The 21,361-nt window shown below is 44.1% G+C and overlaps 1 protein-coding gene across 4 annotated transcripts in view; it reads right to left on the bottom strand.

The window, feature by feature from the left end:
- VWA5B2 (von Willebrand factor A domain containing 5B2) overlaps positions 1 to 21,361 on the bottom strand; it is a 111,235-nt gene that overhangs the window by 44,552 nt on the left and 45,322 nt on the right. For all 4 annotated transcript variants that reach the window (XM_030216390.1, XM_030216392.1, XM_030216391.1 and 1 more), the window contains exons 7-12: positions 17,726 to 17,850; positions 15,840 to 16,016; positions 10,745 to 10,855; positions 9,884 to 10,086; positions 6,377 to 6,491; positions 4,363 to 4,548 (exon numbers count right to left, since the gene is read on the bottom strand). In XM_030216390.1, coding sequence (XP_030072250.1) covers positions 4,363 to 4,548; positions 6,377 to 6,491; positions 9,884 to 10,086; positions 10,745 to 10,855; positions 15,840 to 16,016; positions 17,726 to 17,850 — 917 coding nt within the window. The remainder of the gene's footprint in view (positions 1 to 4,362; positions 4,549 to 6,376; positions 6,492 to 9,883; positions 10,087 to 10,744; positions 10,856 to 15,839; positions 16,017 to 17,725; positions 17,851 to 21,361) is intronic.

The raw sequence follows: 21,361 nt of genomic DNA, 5'->3' as shown, positions 1-21,361 counted from the left end.
TATCCCATGATATCACTTATCCGCAGAAAAAGACAATTTCCTCTGGAGGTATAATTGATGCCATCACTTTCTGGGAGCATATGAAACCATATCTAACATGGTGGAGAAGAGAACCAACTGAAAGTAACAGGATAGATAAGGAATGCCAAGCCAAATGCAAAGCGGAGATAAGGAGGGCAAAAAAGGACTTTGAGAAGAAATTAGCGTTGGAAGCAAAAATACATAGTAAAAACTTTTTTAGATACATTAAAAGCAGGAAACCGGCCAAAGAGTCGGTTGGGCCGCTGGACGAAAATGGTGTTAAAGGGGCGATCAAGGAGGACAAAGCCGTAGCGGAGAAATTAAATGAATTCTTTGCTTCGGTCTTCACCGAGGAGGATTTGGGGGGGACACCGGTGCCGGAAAGAATATTTGAAGCGGGGGAGTCGGAGAAACTAAACAAATTCTCTGTAACCTTGGAGGATGTAATGGGTCAGTTCAGCAAGCTGAAGAGTAGTAAATCACCGGGACCTGATGGTATTCATCCCAGAGTATTAATAGAACTAAAAAATGAACTTGCGGAGCTACTGTTAGAAATATGCAATCTGTCCCTAAAATCGAGTGTAATACCGGAAGACTGGAGGGTAGCCAATGTTACTCCGATTTTTAAGAAAGGTTCCAGAGGAGATCCGGGAAATTATAGACCGGTGAGTCTGACGTCGGTGCCGGGCAAGATGGTGGAGGCTATTATTAAGAATAAAATTGCAGAGCATATACAAAAACATGGACTGATGAGACAAAGTCAGCACGGATTTAGTGAAGGGAAGTCTTGCCTCACCAATCTAATGCATTTTTTTGAGGGGGTAAGCAAACATGTGGACAATGGGGAGCCGGTTGATATTGTATATCTGGATTTTCAGAAGGCGTTTGACAAAGTGCCGCACGAAAGACTCCTGAAGAAATTGCAGAGTCATGGAATCGGAGGTAGGGTATTATTATGGATTAAGAACTGGTTGAAAGATAGGAAGCAGAGAGTAGGATTGCGTGGCCAGTATTCTCAGTGGAGGAGGGTAGTTAGTGGGGTCCCGCAGGGGTCTGTGCTGGGCCCGTTGCTTTTTAATGTATTTATAAATGACCTAGAGATGGGAATAACTAGTGAGGTAATTAAATTCGCCGATGACACAAAATTATTCAGGGTCGTCAAGTCGCAGGAGGAATGTGAACGATTACAGGAGGACCTTGCGAGACTGGGAGAATGGGCGTGCAAGTGGCAGATGAAGTTCAATGTTGACAAGTGCAAAGTGATGCATGTGGGTAAGAGGAACCCGAATTATAGCTACGTCTTGCAAGGTTCCGCGTTAGGAGTTACGGATCAAGAAAGGGATCTGGGTGTCGTCGTCGATGATACGCTGAAACCTTCTGCTCAGTGTGCTGCTGCGGCTAGGAAAGCGAATAGAATGTTGGGTGTTATTAAGAAGGGTATGGAGTCCAGGTGTGCGGATGTTATAATGCCGTTGTATCGCTCCATGGTGCGACCGCACCTGGAGTATTGTGTTCAGTACTGGTCTCCGTATCTCAAAAAAGATATAGTAGAATTGGAAAAGGTACAGCGAAGGGCGACGAAAATGATAGTGGGGATGGGACGACTTTCCTATGAAGAGAGGCTGAGAAGGCTAGGGCTTTTCAGCTTGGAGAAGAGACGGCTGAGGGGAGATATGATAGAAGTGTATAAAATAATGAGTGGAATGGATCGGGTGGATGTGAAGCGACTGTTCACGCTATCCAAAAATACTAGGACTAGAGGGCATGAGTTGAAGCTACAGTGTGGTAAATTTAAAACGAATCGGAGAAAATTTTTCTTCACCCAACGTGTAATTAGACTCTGGAATTCATTGCCGGAGAACGTGGTACGGGCGGTTAGCTTGACGGAGTTTAAAAAGGGGTTAGATAGATTCCTAAAGGACAAGTCCATAGACCGCTATTAAATGGACTGGAAAAATTCCTCATTTTTAGGTATAACTTGTCTGGAATGTTTTTACGTTTGGGGAGCGTGCCAGGTGCCCTTGACCTGGATTGGCCACTGTCGGTGACAGGATGCTGGGCTAGATGGACCTTTGGTCTTTCCCAGTATGGCACTACTTATGTACTTATGTACTTATGTAACATAGTAGATGACAGCAGAAAAAGACCTGCACGGTCCATCCAGTGTGCCCAACAAGATAAACTCATATGTGCTACTTTTTGTGTATATCCTACTTTGATTTGTACCTGTGCTCTTCAGGGCACAGACCGTACAAGTCTGCCCAGCACCATCCCCGCCTCCCAGCCACCGGCTCTGGCACAGACCGTATAAGTCTGTCCAGCACTATCCCCGCCTTCCAACCACCAGCCCCGCCTCCCAACCACCGGCTCTAACATGTGATGATACAGATCTTTTAGTCAAGGGAAATCGTGCCTCATCAATCTACTACATTTCTTTGAAGGGGGGAATAAACATGTGCTTAAAGGTGAGCCAGTCAATATTGTGTATCTGGATTTTCACAAGACATTTATTATTATTTGTTGCATTTGTTTCCCACATTTTCCCACCTATTTGCAGGCTCAATGTGGCTTACATAGTACCGTGATGGCGAACGCCAATTCCGGTATCAGAAATACATAGTGGTAATTGCGTTACAGTTCATGAGTAACAGAGTGTCTTAGGTAGTTGAGGAGGAAGAATTAAGTGTCCTGTTCTGGTACAAGTTTCGTTGTATTGCATGGTTCGGGTGTTTAGGTTGGATCGTTGTGGTAGGCCTTCTTGAACAGATTGGTCTTTAATGATTTCCGGAAGGTTGTTAGGTTATGCATTGTTTTTGTGGTGTTTGGTAGTGCATTCCATATTTGAGTTGACAAAGTACCTCATGAAAGACTCCAGAGGAAACTGGAGAGACCTAGAGATGGGAGTAACTATTGAGGTAATTAAATTTGCTGATGACACAAAGTTATTCAAAGTTGTTAAATCGCAAGAGGATTGTGAAAAATTGCAAGAGGACCTTACGAGCCTGGGAGACTGGGCATTCAAATGGCAGATGATGTTTAATGTGAAATGGCTGCTGAGGCTGCCACAGGAGGCCCTGGCAGCCATTTAGATTGGAACCCGCATGGACAGAAAACTCACTCCTGCTCATGCTGATTCCAATCTGACAAGGCTGCCACAGGAAGTCTTGCCAACCATTTCTACTGGAACTTACTGTGCATAGGAGCGAGTGGGGAGCCTACTGAGTCCACTACCCACCAACGATGAGGTAGGCCTAGGGGAGGGCTGCTGGTAGGAGAGAGAGGTGGGCAGAGCAATGGCACCAGGCAAGAATGAGTGGGGCTACTAGAATGGCAGGACTTCTACAGGTAGGCCTGTGGAGGGCCTACAGGTGGTTGGGTGGGATGGGGGGCAGAAAGTGATCACAGGGGTGGGGGAAGAGTTTTGGTTTCAGCCAAAAATGCACTGCCATTTTTGGGCGAAACCCGAATCCAGATTTCAGGCTGGTTTCAGTTTGGTTTGCCTCTTCCAGATGTTATATGCCTGAAAGTTAATAAGCTGGACCAGTTTAATGGCTCTGCACAGAGCCTCCAAGCCAGAGTGTCATTCTCATTGCTGCAAGTGCATGCTCCATGACCTCAGCACTACCAGACCAGCAAAAATGATCATTTTACTGAAACAAACAACCTGTGTATTCTTTCTTGTTATTATTTATTCATTAATTTTTCAGAGTGTCCTAAGAAGACCAACAAACACGTCATGTTAGGAGCTAGGACTCATATGAGGCCTTTTTACAAAGCTGCATAGGCGCCTACATTCACCCAATGTGTGTCAATTCGGAATTACCGCCCAGCTACCGTGTGGCTCAGGCAGTTATTTCATTTTTACGTTAGAAAATCATTTTTATTTTCTGGTGCACGACGGAAACCAAGCGATAATTGTCATTCTACACGCGTAGACGATTACTGCACAGTTACTGTGTGAGACCTTAACGCTAAGTCAATAGGTGGTGGTAAAATCTCAGACCCAAAATGGACGCGTGCCAATTTTTAATTTTGCCACTCGTCCATTTTCAGGCGCGCTGAAAAATGGATCTGCACGCACCCAAAATATGCGCCTGCACTATCGCAGCCCATTTTTCAGCGCACCTTAGTAAAAGGACGCTATATTTCATTTGAGAAGGGGCAGGAGTCATTAATTTACTGACCTTATCATGCAGTCTAAATGCATGTGGAAAAAAAAGTGGAAGTGAGAGGGGGAAGGAAGAAAGAAAGACACAAGAGAAAACAGAAAGGTGGAAAGAGAAATGGATTAAGCAAAAGGAGAGAAATGAGCAGAGAGAAAAAAACCTAGAAGGCTCTCACTGTGTTCTTCTTCTTCCGGAAGCTGGAGATGGGGTAAAGGGTACAGTAGCTGATCAGGTGGTCTCCTGGATACAGTGGGGCGATTTCAGTGGGTGTCAGCAGGGCTTCTGTTGCATCAGGAACGTACCAGTCTATGGTGATATCACTCACTGCCGGTTCCACAGACTTCTTTAGAGACTTAATCAGCTAGTGGGAAGAGAGGGAAAGGGAAAAGCAGAAGTTCCTGCGTCAGAGCCAATTCAGCTAAGTTTTGTCACCAGTAACCACATCTTGTGCTGACAGAGAGGGAAGCCTGACACTAGATATTCTTTCAAATTGACTTTAATGTAATTCATCAGTAAAGATTACCAAGGGGGGGGGGGGGGGGGTCCCATGAGCCTGAGAGACCGGAGCAGTTCAATCCATTCATTTAGGACGTCTTTTACCAAACCATGCTAGCGATTCCTGCTCGGCAATGCTGACAAAGTCCCGGCTTTGTTGTCACTGCCACGCCGGGAATCACTAGCATGGTTTAGTATAAAAGGCCTTTAGTCTTTTTGGCTTTTAACTTTCAGTGTGTGGCTTCTGTCCTGATTTATTGGTACTCCTTTCTATCTTGTCATTTTTGATTTTGACTATGTAAACCGCCTTGACCTGTTTTCAGAATTTGGGGGTAGATCAAGCCTAACGAATAAACAAACAAACATAAACAGCCAAACAAGAAGCACATTTGAAAACATGCAATCTTAATCAACACTAAAGAGAGAATTTTAAAAAGCACTTTATAAAAATATGTAAATCCAACACTAGCGAGTAAAAAATATTGTATTGAGGGCCCTGATTACTAAGCTAGAAACACCCATAGCAATATATAATGGGACTAATTTTTAGTCTACAGCACGGCTTAGTAAACAGGGCCCTAAATATGTAAATCCAACATTAGGGGGTAATTAAAAAAAACATTTTATAAAAATATGTAAATCCAATACTGGGAGTAATTTTTAAAAGCATTTTATAAAATCGAACACTACCAGGGTAATTATAAAGCATGTTATTAAATATGCAAATGAAACAGTACGAGGGTAATTTTTCACGTCCGATACATGATAAGGGCAGTGTTTGGGCAGAACTAGGCTGGACTGCAATGCATATGAGCCCTTTGTAAAATAGGAGTTAATTTCATAACAATGAAATGTGGGTAAAAACACCACTTTTATGCCCCAGAAAAGCACAATTTCCTCTCACAGAAATTTTCAACTCTTCCAAAGAAGGTAAATGTGTGCTTGTATTCTGTGGGCCTGATTCTATAACAGGATGTTTGTATCAGAAGTCCAAAAAGATGCCTATTTTATAAAGGCATCATAAGCATTTATGGGCCCTTATAAACCACCAGCCCCAACAGTGCAGAAATGCTGAGGCAGATGTATGCATGAGCTCTACACCTGTACTTGCACATTGTATAAAATCTATGCATTCATTGCAACTCCACCCTGGCAATGCCTATTTTTTAAACGTTATTTTTATTTGGGTTTAATATTAAACATCAAGACATTATGGACAGCAGAGGCCAAGGCTGGCATCGGGGGGGGGGGGGGGGGGGGGGGGGGGGGGGGTCACAACCTGAGCTTTGGGAGTTCCCTCCAAAATTTCAGTCCTGGGCTCTACACATTCCAAAAACTGACATACTCCAATCACTCTAAAGAAAATCACATTCCTATTTTTGTTGTCATTTTATTTTTCTAAAATGTGTTGGTCTCAGGCTCTGGTTACTGCTTTCCTCTCACTCTCCTACATTGGTCTCTTAACATAACATAGCAAGTAGTATTTCTATACCAGCTTCAACCCATGGCTCAGGGCAGTTACAGTAAGAACTCAATGAGATTGTAGTGTAGTAGATGATGGTAAGGAAAGCTCAGAACGGGGAGAAGGGCCCAGTCCCCCTCCCCCACCATCACCAAAGACAAATTGCTGATAATCCCTGGAGAAGCAGCTCAGAATCAAACAGTGATTTGGAAAGAGTTGGAGAGGAAATTACCTTGGGCTGCAGTCTCTCCCCTTCAGAGAAGAACTCTGCCCTGCCCCCGCTCACCTTCGCCACCCCCTTCAGAAGTCTGTGGCAGGCATTGGGGCCGAAACCAAAGCTGAAACACCTGAAAATTCAAAATCCCACCAGTAAGGCTAATATGGAGTATTCTGCCGTCACTCCCTCACACACAGGAGCCAACTTTTCAAAATGATTGGTGCTGCTCAAACACCTAAGGTAGGGTTACCATATTTCCTCTCCCCCCAAAAAAGAGGGCACAAGCCCCACCCCTTTCACACATACCCCCCTCCCCCGTCACAAACCCCTAAGGGTGTCCTATCCTTCCATTACTGTATTGCCCTGGTGGTCTAGTGACCTCTTCGGGACAGGAATGAGACCCTGCATACTGTTCCTTGCTGACTCCGTCCTGGTGCCAATTCAAAATGGCCACCAAGAGTTGAAGCGACCTCGCAAGACTTCAACTCTCAGTAGCCATTTTGAATTTGCGCCAGGACCGTCAGCATGCTAAGCTAACTGCTTTAACTACATTCTCTGGCAATGAATTCCAGAGTTTAATTACAGGTTGAGTGAAGAAATATTTTCTCCGATTTGTTTTAAATTTGCTACTTTTTAGCTTCATTGTGTGCCCCCTGGTCCTAGTATTTTTGGAAAGAGTAAACAAGTGATTCAAGTCTACTCATTCTATTCCACTCATTATTTTATAGACCTCTATCATATCTCCCCTCAGTTTTCTTTTCTCCAAGCTGAAGAGCCCTAGCTGCTTCAGCCTTTCCTCGTAGGGAAGTCGTCCCATCCCCTTTATCATTTTCGTCGTCCTTCTCTGTACCTTTTCTAATTCTACTATATCTGTTTTGAGATGCAGTGACCAGAATAGCACACAGTATTCGAGGTGCGATTACACCATGGAGCAATACAAAGGCATTATAACGTCCTCATTTTTGTTTTCCTTTCCTAATAACACCTAACATTCTACTTGCTTTCTTCACCACCGCCGTGCACTGAGCAGAGGGTTTCAACGTATTGTCAACAACGACACCTAGATCCTTTCCCTGCTGGTGACTTCTAATGTGGAACCTTGCATCATGAAGCTATAGTTCTGGTTCCTCTTTCCCAACATTTACACATTTCTCAACATTTACACATTGGATACCATAGTGTTCTCATAAATGTTTGGCAGCCAGGTGGCATGAAGGAGAACTGCCCTGCAATGGCAAAAGGAAAAAAGTGTCTATTTTTACTGAAGCACTTGCTTCCTTTTGCCGTTGCAGGACAGAGTAGCTGGGTTGGGGCAGAGGAATGCCTAAATTTCCAGAGATCTTTGGTCTAACACAGTATAGCAGTTCTTATGAATTAACACAAAAATCCAACCTCCCCCCAACGTTTCTCCTTGGAAGTCACTATACAAAAGATATTCTGATTCTCACATCATCTGAGCAACAGCAACATAAATCTCTCCACTACCAGGGATTATGAAATACAAAACCTGAAACAAATTCCAACTCACTGCAAAGGGAAAGTGCGGCTGAACTCAAGGCCTAAAAAGTGGCCCAGTGACGCGGAAAAGAAATAAAAGCAGGGGAAAAAAAGCTAAAACAATATGGAAGGAAAAGGAGTCACCCGAACAGGAAAAACAAAAAAGGCAGTGCAAGAAAGCAAGCTGAAAGGCACTCAAAAAGGCTATTTGGACTGAACTGTGAAGAGAAGCAGAAAAAAAAATCACCACTCTTCACCACAGTAGAAAAATAACCACAGTAACCGCGCTCTCATGGTGGGCAGGAAAGCACTCGCGCATGCGCAGTGGAGCGTGTCTCATGCTTAACAAAGCTCTTAATAGTTTGTAATAAGCTCTGGACCAGGCAACGAAGGATCGTATTACCCATACGTGAGAATCAATAGGCTGGCTTGCCCTTGGAGACAGGGGCGTGTGATCTGGCCTGAAGCAATTATGATCAGTCGAAAATTCATCCAGCCCTTAATCGTTTGTAAGAATTGCTTGAAACGGTGAAATGTCTGACCCAGTCTAATTGTAACCTTTCTGCCAAGGATTTCATGAGAACTTTTACTGATATGGAGGAAGATTTTAGATAGAACATGGAGAGGGGACAGAGGAAATTGCCACACTGTTTTACAAGAGGCTCTGACAATTGTACAGTCTCTTGGTATGTTTAAATCTTTTTATTAATAACCAGGTCATTTGGAAAATCTAGGCACCTAATTCCTAAAGTGAAATGTCTACATGTTTTGAAAATTTGTTTGTCTGCATCACAGAAGGTTTTATTCTAAATTTTCAGAATCTTTGTCACCTAAGTAAGGAGGAATCAGCTGTATGTGGATAAGTGAAATGTCAGCTGCCTGAAAGGATAAATGGTCCTTCATAGCAAGGTCAAAAGAGGAGGTGGTCTCAGAGGCATGTCGAAGACAGAAATAGGATGGAGTTGATCCAGGGAACGTCTACATCACAAAGCACAAGGGACAGACTTAAAGATCTCATTCTGGTCAATATTCAGCCGCTGGAGGTGACTGGGTTTTTTTTTAACATTTACAGTCACCGACTAAGGGGTTCTTTTAACAAGCTGCGGGGAAAAGGTCTCTGTGCTAGCGGCAGGGGCCATTTTTCCCGCACGCCAGGACCCTTTTTACCATAGTGGGTAAAAAAAGCCTCCAGCACACATGGCCGTGCAGTGAGAGAACTCTTACCTCATGGCCATGCAGCAGGGAACCCTTAATGCCACCCACTGAGGTACCTGGCTGTAACCGGGCAGCATGCGGTGATGCCCGATTACCACTGAGTTATCACTATGCAAGCCTTTTCTGAGGATTTTCTTTTTCTCCCAGAAATGTCATGCATTTGGGGTGGGACTACCCCAGAACAGGAAGCGGTAAACCCACGTTGGGCTTACCACCACTCTGTAAAAGGGCCCCTAAGTTAGACCTGGAATATTTAATACCCAAACTGAACCAAATAGAAGGCAGCCGCGGGTACTTACACAGGTCCTGATGGATATTCAGCCAGGGCACTCTCGTAAAACACTTATGCAGGTTCCAACTGAAGATCGGCCAGGATCCCCATCAGGATATCTGGTCAGTTCCTTTCTCCTCCCCCCCCCCCCCCAAGAGCCAACCTCCTCCCTTCATCCCTCCCCCTCCAGACAATGCACCCCACTTAATGCCCCCACCTCCCCCAGTCTCTGGTTGTCTAAGGTAGAAAGAGCAGGAGTGATCCGACTTGCACCTGCCCATGGCAGGTCTGGCTTCAAAATGGCTGCCACAACCTTTTGTGCCAGTCTCGTGGTACTGTTAGACTTGATATTGGCACATAAAGTACATATATACATAAATATTTCATGAAAGACACATGTAAGTTGTGACTCCACCCACATTCTGCTCACCTACCCTACAATGATATACCCTACCATGTACCATGTGTATTTTTAGGCACACACTGGACTGAAGTAAGTTGTGTGATTACAGTGCCATTAGTCCTGCTCTGATTCTTACCTGCTGGTGCTTGCATGTTGTCTCACCAGTTCAATCACTTTCCCAGTATTAGGCACCGTGGATCCAGTCAGGATGAAGAGCTGTCGTGGGTAACCCCGATGTACTGGCTGCCTCAGGATCCATGTTAGAGCAGCTAGAAGGTTGGCACCTCCCATGTCAGCCCTCATCTTCCCAATATGCTCCAGGAGCATCTCAACTGTTTCCTGCAAATGCGATATTAAAGAGATTACAACCCATTCACACACCGACAGACGGATTACAGTTCTCTGTACTCATATGTTTACAGGTATGTGCACATGCTCATGTAGGGGTCAGAACATGCATTTACCACCTCACCCAAAATTGTGCAGTCTGCTTATTCTCTATGTGGAAGACACTTTTATTCGGATAAATACCACTATTCCTGGCTGTGGCAAAACAGATTTCATTTTTTTCTTGAAAAACCCGAGGCCGATAGTCAAAGGATTTTAGGCTCTTAAATTTGACAGTTAGGCACTCGAACGGGTTTCTTTACGGTTCTGTATTTCTCTGGGCTTTTTTTGAGGGGGTACTTGGGGGTACTGAGTACCGGCACCTTTTCCACTGTCTGCTAAAATGGACCCCAAGTTTTAATGAAAGAGCTCAGGTTCTACACACCAATTCCGCTTTGTCATAGATTCTGTGACTGATTGCAGGGGGTCTGGCTATTCTGGGGTGGGTCCCTCAGTGATCACCCCACCCCCTGAAGGGTGGCCTATCATTTGAATACCGGTGTGTTTTTTTGCTAGAAAAAACACACTGGTATTTCTATAGTGCAGCCGCATGCATGCAGCACTGTCTGCTCCTTTTTCACCCTCCTGGAGACCTTCCCACCTTACGTACGTTGCTGTAGAACTTGCTTGTTGAGAACAGCGTCCTGACACTGGAGCCAAATCCAATAAGATTTAACAAGGTTCCTGCAGGTAAACTCTTCACAGCAATTGGCAAACCCTCCTGTCCATGGTGGAGGGAGAAAAGAAAGCGTAAAAGGGAAGAAAGGCAAAGAAGACAGGGAAAGAAAGTGTGAGTAAACAAGAGAAAGAGACAACATCAGGGGCTTAGCCAGACACCCAATTTTGGGTGGGCCTAGGCCCAAAATGGGTGTGCAGAAGAACTCCACCTTGTCCCACAAATGATTTGGTCTCTCCCTCTCTCGCCTGCATGCCAAATGGACTCTCAAACATCCCCCCTCCCCCGTATACCTTTTAAATAGCAGATTTTCACTTTCAGCGAGCAGCAACTAATACACACTGCTCATGTTGGCCCCACAGCCTTCCCTCCGATGCAACTTCCTGTTTCCGCATAGGCAGGAATACATCAGAGGGAAGGCTGTGGGGCTGGTGCGAGCAGTATGTAACAGTCGCTGCTCGCTGAAGGCAAAGATCTGCTATTTACAAGGTATGCAGGAGGAACAGTTGTTGGGAGTTTTCGGCTGATGGGGCTTAGGGATCTCTGCCAGCCACATCATAGGTGTGCTGCTACTGGGTGGGCCTGGGCCCACCCAGGCCCACCCTTGGCTACGCCACTGGACAACATGAAACAGGACTCATGAAAACAGAGAGATACAGATGGGGGAAAGACAGAGAAGGAAAGTGACAGAACCAGAGTGAGAGTAAGTGAGAGTAAACAAGAGAGAGAGATGAGGATACATGAGAACACCGATGGGGGAAAGACAGGGAAGAAAAGTGAGAGAAACACAGTGAGAGTAAAAGAGACAAGGACACATGAGAACAGAGAGACACAGATGGGGAAAAGACAGGGAATGAAGTGAGAGAACCACAGTGAGAATAAACAAGAAACAAGAGAAAAAGAAACAGATAGGGAAGAGATATACAGAGAGAAAAGGAAAAATTGTAAGTGAGAATAAATGAGAGAAAGAGACGAGGACACATGAGAACAGAGAGACACAGATGGGGGAAAGACAAGGAAGGAAAGTGAGAGAACCACAGTGAGAGTAAAAAAGAGAAAGGGAAACAGATAGGGAAGAGACATACAGAGAGAAAGGGAAAAATTGCAAGTGAGAATAAACGAAAGAACGAGATAAGGAGGACACGAGAAGAGAGAGACAGGGAAAGAACAAAAGTGAGAGGGGGTAATTTAAAGAAGGCAATAACATTTCCGTAAACGTTTAAAATAGTAGTATGTACAAACTGCACCTAAAGCCTACTCTGTAAATGCGTGTTATCTGACAAGAGGATGTACACATGGAATGAGTTGGTCTCACATTTACATGTGTACCTTACTGTCAGACCCTCAGGTATCCTGCAGCACTTAATACCATCATCTACACAGCTCTGTGGCTGCTATAAGTTTATGCTTATTGGACACACTTGATATACAAAATCTGGTGGACAGGTCACTAAACGCAATCGCAGGCACATACCGGACATGTTCGGATTCTTTTTTTTTTATTTTTTTTTATTTATCATTTTCACATTTTTACAAGCATTTACTACTTGAGTAGGTAATACAGTTAAGAAATTATCACATAATTAAACAAAATAACTCAGGCAAATATTACAAAACTTGTATTAGACCACCGAATTCGAGGGGCTATGAGCCGTTAACTTAGGAGAAAGAAATTTACTTCAACATATCTCAAGATTGAAATAAAGCAATAGCAGATTATTAGTAACCCCCAAAAATATAATTACATTCCCAACATTCTAGTCTTAAGGCGGAACATAACGGTTTAGATTCAAGAAGCATTATAATAATTTTTTCTGAGAAATAAATTGTTTTAAATGTTCGGGGTTCGGATTCTATAAACCAAAGTAGTCACCTACTTTCTTTTACAGAATTGGCTCCCAATGGGCACCTGTTATAGAAATTACCCTCTGGATGTGTTGTGATGCTGAATATACAATGAATGATTTGAATGCCAAAGTCAGCATTGAAAAACTGCTGACCACAGGGTTTAAATATTGGCCTGATTGTTGTAGCGTCTTATGTAGAAATAAGCACCAAATACACTACACCTTCCATCTTTTTAGCGGATTAACTCAGCACATCTGTTCCTAGCTTTCATGATGTCTCTCCCCTGCATAAGGGAATAAATACAGCAGATCACACGGGCAGCACCGTTCAGAGCTTCAAAAAAAACGATGTCTTGTTGCAAGACATGGAGAGAAAATAGAAGAGAGTCCAATGTGGTCACGTCGCCTTAACAATAGGCTGAGCCAGGGGCATGACTGTAAATCGAAGAATAAATCAATGACCATACAATAAGAAACTTCAATTTAAAACAAATAAAAGAAATATTAATAAACGATAAGCGATACAAACACAGAAAATTAAACAATAAAAATGAAAACATTTAAAATTACCACTGGACTTGGTAACACTGTTTTTAGTGGATTACAGCTACTCTTAAGAAGTTTTCTGCACCTGCTGACCCTTCAGATGAGTTTCTGCCTTTTTAGCGTTTTTGTACTGCTTCCAGGGCTCAGATTCACACTGTGTGTTCTGATGCTGCTCCAAGGTGTCTGATATCATTGGAATGCATAACAGTGCCTTGGAGCACATGGTAGAACACGTCAAGGGGCATTTTTGAAGGGGCAACCAAGTCAGAATTGGGATGTCCTGCTCATAACATCTAAAAAAAACCCATCTATCTCACAGCCATTTTTAAAGGAAACAGGATACGTCAGGGGTTTCCTGTTCAAAAATGCACGAGAACATCCAAAATTAACAGCCATTTTACAAACTGAAACGTCCAAATTATGAACACCAGAAATCCAGGGACAAGGACGTCTGTCTGACTGCATTTTTACAGAAATGGCCACACAGACATCCTTGCAAAGCAGAGGGCCCTCAGGTTCAGATGCCCCCTTCAACTCTTATTTTAATGCTGAGTCCTCCAGGAACAGGGAAATAGCCACTGTGCCTGACTATACACCAGCTCAGCAGCCTTCAGGCTTGCAGCTGTCATAAAATATTTTGGTACAGTAGGTATATGTCTGTTTCTGGAGGGCTCACAATTTAAAGGAAAAAAAGAGATCTTAAGAGAGAACTGAATTTGGGTCCTGTGGTTTAGAGTGTATTGCACTGACCACTACGCTGCTCCTCAGACCTGCCTCCTGCTGGTCTCAGAGCCTGGTATTCCTGTCCGTTTCACTTTCAGGGGAGAGGGAAGGGGACAGCAACCACTAGGGGATTCGTGAGGGGTCATGCCTTAATCCCTCCAGTGGTCAGCTGTACCCTGGGCATGACTGAAAGGGGTATAAATAAAAGTTTCTTCCGTTCGATTATCGCTTTTGGATGTCCTAATTTTGCGGCCTCTCTAGTCCCACCCAAAACAAACCCACAACACGCCCCCTTGATATTTGGATGAACTGCAGTGTAGGATGTCCAAAATTCTGCCATTCCAAAATTGTAATTTTTGGCAGATGGAGGTTTTTTTTTGAGATGTTCATGTACTTTGACAATGATCCCTGTGGTGTTTCTGTTGATTTTTTAAGCATTTTTTTTATTGATGTTAAACTGTGATCTTTATGTGTTTTAGGTCAGCAGATTTTTCTTCACATTACATGTGAATATTTTTTGAATAGTTTTTAATAGTACCTCATAAACAGAGCCTCTAAGATGACAAGAGACTCAAAATGGACAAACCTTGCTTTATTGAAGATGTCTTAGATTAATGGTTTTTGTAATCTTTTTTAATCTATCAAGTTTCACATATTTTAATTATGAACTTTAACCTTGGCAAAGAGTTTAAATCTATCCCAGAATCCATAGCTTTGCCTAGAGACACCCGTATATCTGTGAGTACAAGTATCTTCCCAACTTTTTTTTAAATTTTATTCTGTACTTAGTGTACACAATTTTTTATAAGATCTTTTAGACCTTTGTGGATAGAACTTCCCTAGAAGGATGTGTTGTTTACTTGGCGTCTTCTAGGTAGATGTCCAAGATTTTACCCTATTTTTTTAATCATTGCACCATATGATTCTCCTTATCTTCAACTGCATTATGTATCAACTCACATTGCAATGTTAAATCATTTTCATTATTTAAGTTTGTGTTTTTTGTATTGCTTATTATTTATTAATATTTTTTATTTGTTTTAAATGTTAGGGCCCTGTTTACTAAGCAGCGCTGACATTTTTAGTGCGCACTAAAAATTAACACATGCTAACGCTAGACACAGCCATAGGAATATATAGGTGTCTCTAGTGTTTAGCGTGCGCTAAAAACCCTAGCGCACCTTAGTAAACAGGGACCTAAGGGGGTCTTTTACAAAGTGGCAGTAAGCCCAACGTGAGCTAACCACTCACTAAACCAGAAGTATCGCCAGGCTACCACAGCAGCCTGGTTGTATTTCCCACCCCCCAGCGCGCACCATTCCGGTGCTACAAAAATATTTTAATTTTTGTAGTGCCGGTGTTTACCCGGCAGTAATCGGGCAGAGTTGTGCGCTACCTGGTTACCACCAGGTTAGTGCAGGAGCCCTTACCACCAGCTCAATGGATGGCGTTGTGCAGTTCACCCCATTTCTTTTTTAAAAATTCAGCCTTTTACCCTCTGCAGTAAAAGGGGGCCTCAGAGCGTGTCAAAAACACGCACCGACGCTGTTCAGTACAGCATTGCTACAGCAGCACAACAACAGAGCTAGTCCAGAGCTAATGGCCTCCAGAGCCCGCGTTTGCTTCTGAGCAGAGGCGTGAAATGGTGCAAATGACCCAATGAATGGATTTTACCAACTACACCTTATTTCTTGAACATAAATGATGATCCCATCACGAGTTCTTCCCTTCCCACTTCTTCTCTCGCCTCTGCACCTCTCTCTCCTCCACACCCCCCCCCCCCCCCCGAGCCTCCAAAAACATTTCATTAAGATTTACTATCCCACCCAACAGAACATGTCATTTGGGCGGCTTACAATCTAAAAGTAAAAAGAGGCACAATATTCAATATATAACAGACCCTCCAAACTCACTTTAATCTTCTCCATGCCGGCCCCATTCATGCCATCACTTCTATCAATGATAAAGATGATCTCACGTGTGACAGACCGCAGGTCAGTGGGAGTCTTGTCCAGGTCTGGGCACAAGTTCAGCATCAGCACAGGGTTAAGCAAAATGTCCTTGTGGAACCGTTTCCGCACAAATGCAACCTAACCAACATGAGACAGGGCAGTGAGAGCAGGGAGAGAGTCATACCTCACCCTGACAAGACACAGAACAGCATTAAGTGTGGGGGACAGTCTCACCTCATTATGAAATGAGATGCAAACAGAGCAGCAGTCAGAAAGAGAAAAAAATCTCTCCTTACTCTGACACAAGACAGAGCAATGATGAGAACAGAAAGTATTAGCATACCCTAACGTAAGAAAGAGCAGTGGTGAGAACAGGGAAAAGTCTTGGGTCATCCTAACATAAGAAGGAGTAGAGGAGAGGGAAAAAGCTCAAGAAGAAGCAGTGGTCAGGGCAGAGAGAGAGAGTCTTAGCTCATCCCAACATAAGAAGGAGTAGAGGAGAGGAAGAAAGCTCAAGAAAGATCAGTGGTCAGGGCAGAGAGAGAGAGTCTTAGCTCATCCCAACATAAGAAGGAGTAGAGGAGAGGGAAAAAGCTCAAGAAAGATCAGTGGTCAGGGCAGAGAAAAGTCTTAGCTCATCCCAACATAAGAAGGAGGAGAGGAGAGGGGAAAAGCTCAAGAAAAAGCAGTGGTCAGGGCAGAGAGAAAGTCTTAGCTCATCCCAACATAAGAAGGAGTAGTGGAGAGGGAGAAAGCTCAAGAAAGAGCAGTGGTCAGGGCAGAGAGAAAGTCTTAGCTCAAGCCAACGTAAGAAGGAGTAGTGGAGAGGAAGAAAGCTCAAGAAAGAGCAGTGGTCAGGGCAGAAAGAAAGTCTTAGCTCATCCCAACGTAAGATGGAGTAGTGGAGAGGGAAAAAGCTCAAGAAAGATCAGTGGTCAGGGCAGAGAGAAAGTCTTAGCTCAAGCCAACGTAAGAAGGAGTAGTGGAGAGGAAGAAAGCTCAAGAAAGATCAGTGGTCAGGGCAGAGAGAAAGTCTTAGCTCATTCCAACATAAGAAGGAGTAGAGGAGAGGGAAAAAGCTCAAGAAGAAGCAGTTTTCAGGGCAGAGAGAGAGAGAGAGAATCTTAGCTCATCGCAATGTAAGAAGGAGTAGTGGAGAGGGAAAAAGCTCAAGAAGAAGCAGTGGTCAGGGCAGAGAGAAAGTCTTAGCTCATCCCAACGTAAGAAGGAGTAGAGGAGAGGAAGAAAGCTCAAGAAAGATCAGTGGTCAGGGCAGAGAGAGAGAGTCTTAGCTCATTCCAACATAAGAAGGAGTAGAGGAGAGGGAAAAAGCTCAAGAAAGATCAGTGGTCAGGGCAGAGAAAAGTCTTAGCTCATCCCAACATAAGAAGGAGGAGAGGAGAGGGAAAAAGCTCAAGAAAAAGCAGTGGTCAGGGCAGAGAGAAAGTCTTAGCTCATCCCAACATAAGAAGGAGTAGTGGAGAGGGAGAAAGCTCAAGAAAGATCAGTGGTCAGGGCAGAGAGAAAGTCTTAGCTCATTCCAACATAAGAAGGAGTAGAGGAGAGGGAAAAAGCTCAAGAAGAAGCAGTTTTCAGGGCAGAGAGAGAGAGAGAATCTTAGCTCATCGCAATGTAAGAAGGAGTAGTGGAGAGGGAAAAAGCTCAAGAAGAAGCAGTGGTCAGGGCAGAGAGAAAGTCTTAGCTCATCCCAACGTAAGAAGGAGTAGTGGAGAGGGAAAAAGCTCAAGAAAAAGCAGTGGTCAGGGCAGAGAGAAAGCTCATCCCAACAGTAAGAAAGAACAGTGGTGAAAACGAAGAGGCTCGGAACCAGCTCAGTGAACAGTCACCTTTCTGTCTGATGTAGTGTCCTTGCGCACTGTACGGAGATAGTCTCGACGACTCTTCACATGTGCTACATACTCTTGGAAGGTCAGGGCTCCCTCCGCAATTAGTAGATGAGGTTCATAAGGTTCTGGGGATAGGGAGCAATAAACAATAAGTAGGCTTCATTTCCTGTATCCTAATTCTCACTCCTACCTCCCTACAGGGAGATCCAAGACATACCCGCCACATACCATGCCAAAGCTCCTATACATACCCTCCCTGCTCAGGCTCCTAAACCTTTCCCTCTATAAGTACACCTACATCCTTCCTTTAAAACCATCACCATCCTTCCTACTCCTTCCCCAATTCCTATATATACTCTCCCCGCTGAAGCTCCTACACACCCCCTCCCCTCTAGAAGTGCACCTAAATCCTTCCCCTAAAACCATCACCATCCCTATCCCTCCTACTCCTGCCCCAGCTCCTATAGAGGTTGGGAACTACAGGCCAGTCAGTCTGACTTCTGTGGTTAGTTAATTAATTAATTAATTAATTTTATAGCATTTATACCCCACTCGATAGCAGGTTCAGTGCGGCATACAAAGTATGGTACAAAGCAGTGGCGTACCAAGGGGGGGGGCGGTCCGCCCCAGGTGCACGCCGCTGGGGGGGTGCCGCGCGCCTGTCGGCTCTTCGTTTTCATGCTCCCTTTGCCCTGGAACAGGTTACTTCCTGTTCCGGGGCAGAGGGAGCATGAAAACAAAGAGCCGGCAGGTGCGCGGCACCCCCCTCCTCCCCCCCAGCGGCGTGCACCCAAGGGGGGTTCCTTCGCCGGGGGATCGGGGGTTCTTTCGCCGGGGGGGTGTCACGCTGTTCCGGGGGGGCGCTGCACCTGGGGGGGCGGGGCGCATCGGCGATCCGCCCCGGGTGTCAGCCCCCCTAGGAACCCCACTGGTACAAAGTATCACAGAGATAAAACAAAGAATAGTGAAGTTTCTGGAATCCAATGGATTGCAGAACCAAGGCAACATGGTTTCACTGGAGGCAGGCCTTGTCAGTCAAATCTGATTAATTTCTTTGACTGGGTGAGCAGAGAATTGGATTGAGGGAGAACGCAAGATGTGGTGTACTTAGATTTTAGCAAAGCTTTTGACATGGCTCCGCATAGGCGGCTAATAAATAAACTGAGAGCCCTCGGTATGGGCCCTAAACTGACTGACTGGGTTCAGAAGTGGTTGAATGGAAGGTGACAGAGGGTAGTGGTAAATGGAGCTCATTCTGAGTATAAGGACGATACCAGTACTGTGCTGCAAGGTTTGGTTCTTGGGCTGGTTCTTTTGTAAGCCATATTGTTGAAGGGCTGTCTGGTAAGGTTTGCCTCTTTGTGGATGATACCAAAATCTGCAATAGGGTAGGTACCTCTGCTGCTGTGGATAACATTAGGAAAGAGCTAGCAATGCATGAAGAATGGTCCAGAATTTGGCAGCTAAGATTTACAAAATGCAAGGTCATGAATTTGGACTGCAAAAACCCAAGAGAACAGTATAGTTTAGGGAGTGAAGAACTTTTATTTATGAAAGAGGGAGGGACTTGGGTGTGATCTTATGTGATGATCTTAAGGAGGTCAAACAGGTAAAAAAAGGTGATTGCAAAAGCTAGAAGGATGCTTGGGTGCATAGGGAGAGGAATGGCCAGTAGGAAAAAGTAGGTGATGATGCCCCTGTATAAGGCTCTGGTGAGACCTCATTTAGAATATTGTGAACAATTTTGGAGATGCACCTTCAAAAAGATATAAACAGATGGTGTCAGTCTAGAGGGCGGTTATTAAGATGGTCAGTGGGCTTCATGATAAAGCGTACGGGGACAGACTTAAAATTCTCAATATGTATTCTTTGGAAGAAAGGCAGGAGAGGGGAGATATGATAGAGACATTTAAATAGCTCCATGGTATAAATGCACAGGAGGCAAATCTCTTTCAATTAAAAGGTAGCTCTTGAATGAGGGGGATTAGATGAAGGTGAACAGACTGAAGAGTAATCTGAAGAAATACTTCTTCACGATAAAATTGGTGAATGCATGGAATGGCTTCCCCATGTAAGAGGTGGAGACTAAAGCTGTAACTGAATTCAAGAAAGCTTGGGACAGGTACCTAGGATCTCTAAAGGAGAGAAAGCGATAGTAGATGACATAGATGGCAGACCATACAGTCTTATCTGCCTTCATTTTTCTCTGTTTCTATATATACTCTCCCCACTGAGGCTCCTACACCCTCCCCTCTATAAGTGCACGTACATCGTTCCCCTAAAACCATCACCATTCCTCCTACTCCTTTCCTAGCAGCCACCTCTTTTCTTGGCCAATGCAAGTCCTACATTTCTTCTACACACAATCCCTCCCCTACTTAACTCATTTTCGCTACCTAGGTGTTATCCTAGACCAATTCCTTAAGTTTAGGTCTCAGGTGGTCAATATAGCTTGTTACTCGTTTTGGTCTGTATGTCAATTTATGTCTATACGTTCATATCTTGATAAACCAGCTCAGCTTACTTGTCTTTATACCCAAATCACATCTCATTTGGATTACTGCAGTTCAGTTCATGCAGGTGTTCAAAACTTTATAGTTAAGAGACTCCAGTCAGTCTACTACTACTACTACTACTATTTAGCATTTCTATAGCGCTACAAGGCATACGCAGCGCTGTACAAACATAGAAGAAAGACAGTCCCTGCTCAAAGAGCTTACAATCTAATAGACAAAAAATAAATAAAGTAAGCAAATCAAATCAATTAATGTGAACGGGAAGGAAGAGAGGAGGGTAGGTGGAGGCGAGTGGTTACAAGTGGTTACGAGTCAAAAGCAATGTTAAAGAGGTGGGTTTTCAGTCTAGATTTAAAGGTGGCCAAGGATGGGGCAAGACGTAGGGGCTCAGGAAGTTTATTCCAGGCGTAGGGTGCAGCGAGATAGAAGGCGCGAAGTCTGGAGTTGGCAGTCCAGAATATAGCTATTAGATTTTTATGTCGGGCAGGAAGAATTGACCACGTAACGTCTCTTAAGGCAGCACCATTGACCTCCAGTGACCTTCAGGGTCTAGTTTACAATTTTAACCTTGGTACATAAAACCTTTTACAAGGGTTCCCCACCCTACCTCTCATCAGTGTCCATTCTATATATGTGATCATTAACTGGGTGCAAATTGTTTATACCTTCAGTTGCCAATGCTCAATTGGATTCAACTAGGAACCCTGCCTTCTGTTTTTACAGACCTATGCTTTGAAATTTGCTTCCAGTTCGCTTCAATGTGAGTCATCATATGTAAAGTTTAAAGATGCCTTAAAAATGCATTTTTTAAATAAATAATTTGGCCATCCTAGCCAATAAGGAGAGGGCTGCTATAGTGTTCATCATCTCTGCTGTTCCTTTCCTATCCAATTGATGGAGTTCTCTTTCCTATTTTAGTTTGATCGCTTTGTTTCTAGTTTTTTGGCTTCTCTATACTGTACACTGCCTTGATGCCATCTGTAGAAAGGCAGTATATTAAAAGAAACTTCAAGAAACAAAGTGTCAAGTCCTCCTCCACCAGGCACCCAACAGCCACCACCCCACAGCATTCCAAAGCCCCTACACAGCCTCTGCTGCCAACCCATCACCCCCCTAAACT

The sequence above is a fragment of the Microcaecilia unicolor genome, chromosome 10, assembly GCF_901765095.1.
Source record: "Microcaecilia unicolor chromosome 10, aMicUni1.1, whole genome shotgun sequence".
Taxonomy (NCBI): Eukaryota; Metazoa; Chordata; class Amphibia; order Gymnophiona; family Siphonopidae; genus Microcaecilia; species Microcaecilia unicolor.
This window is presented reverse-complemented; position numbering and strand designations above follow the sequence as displayed.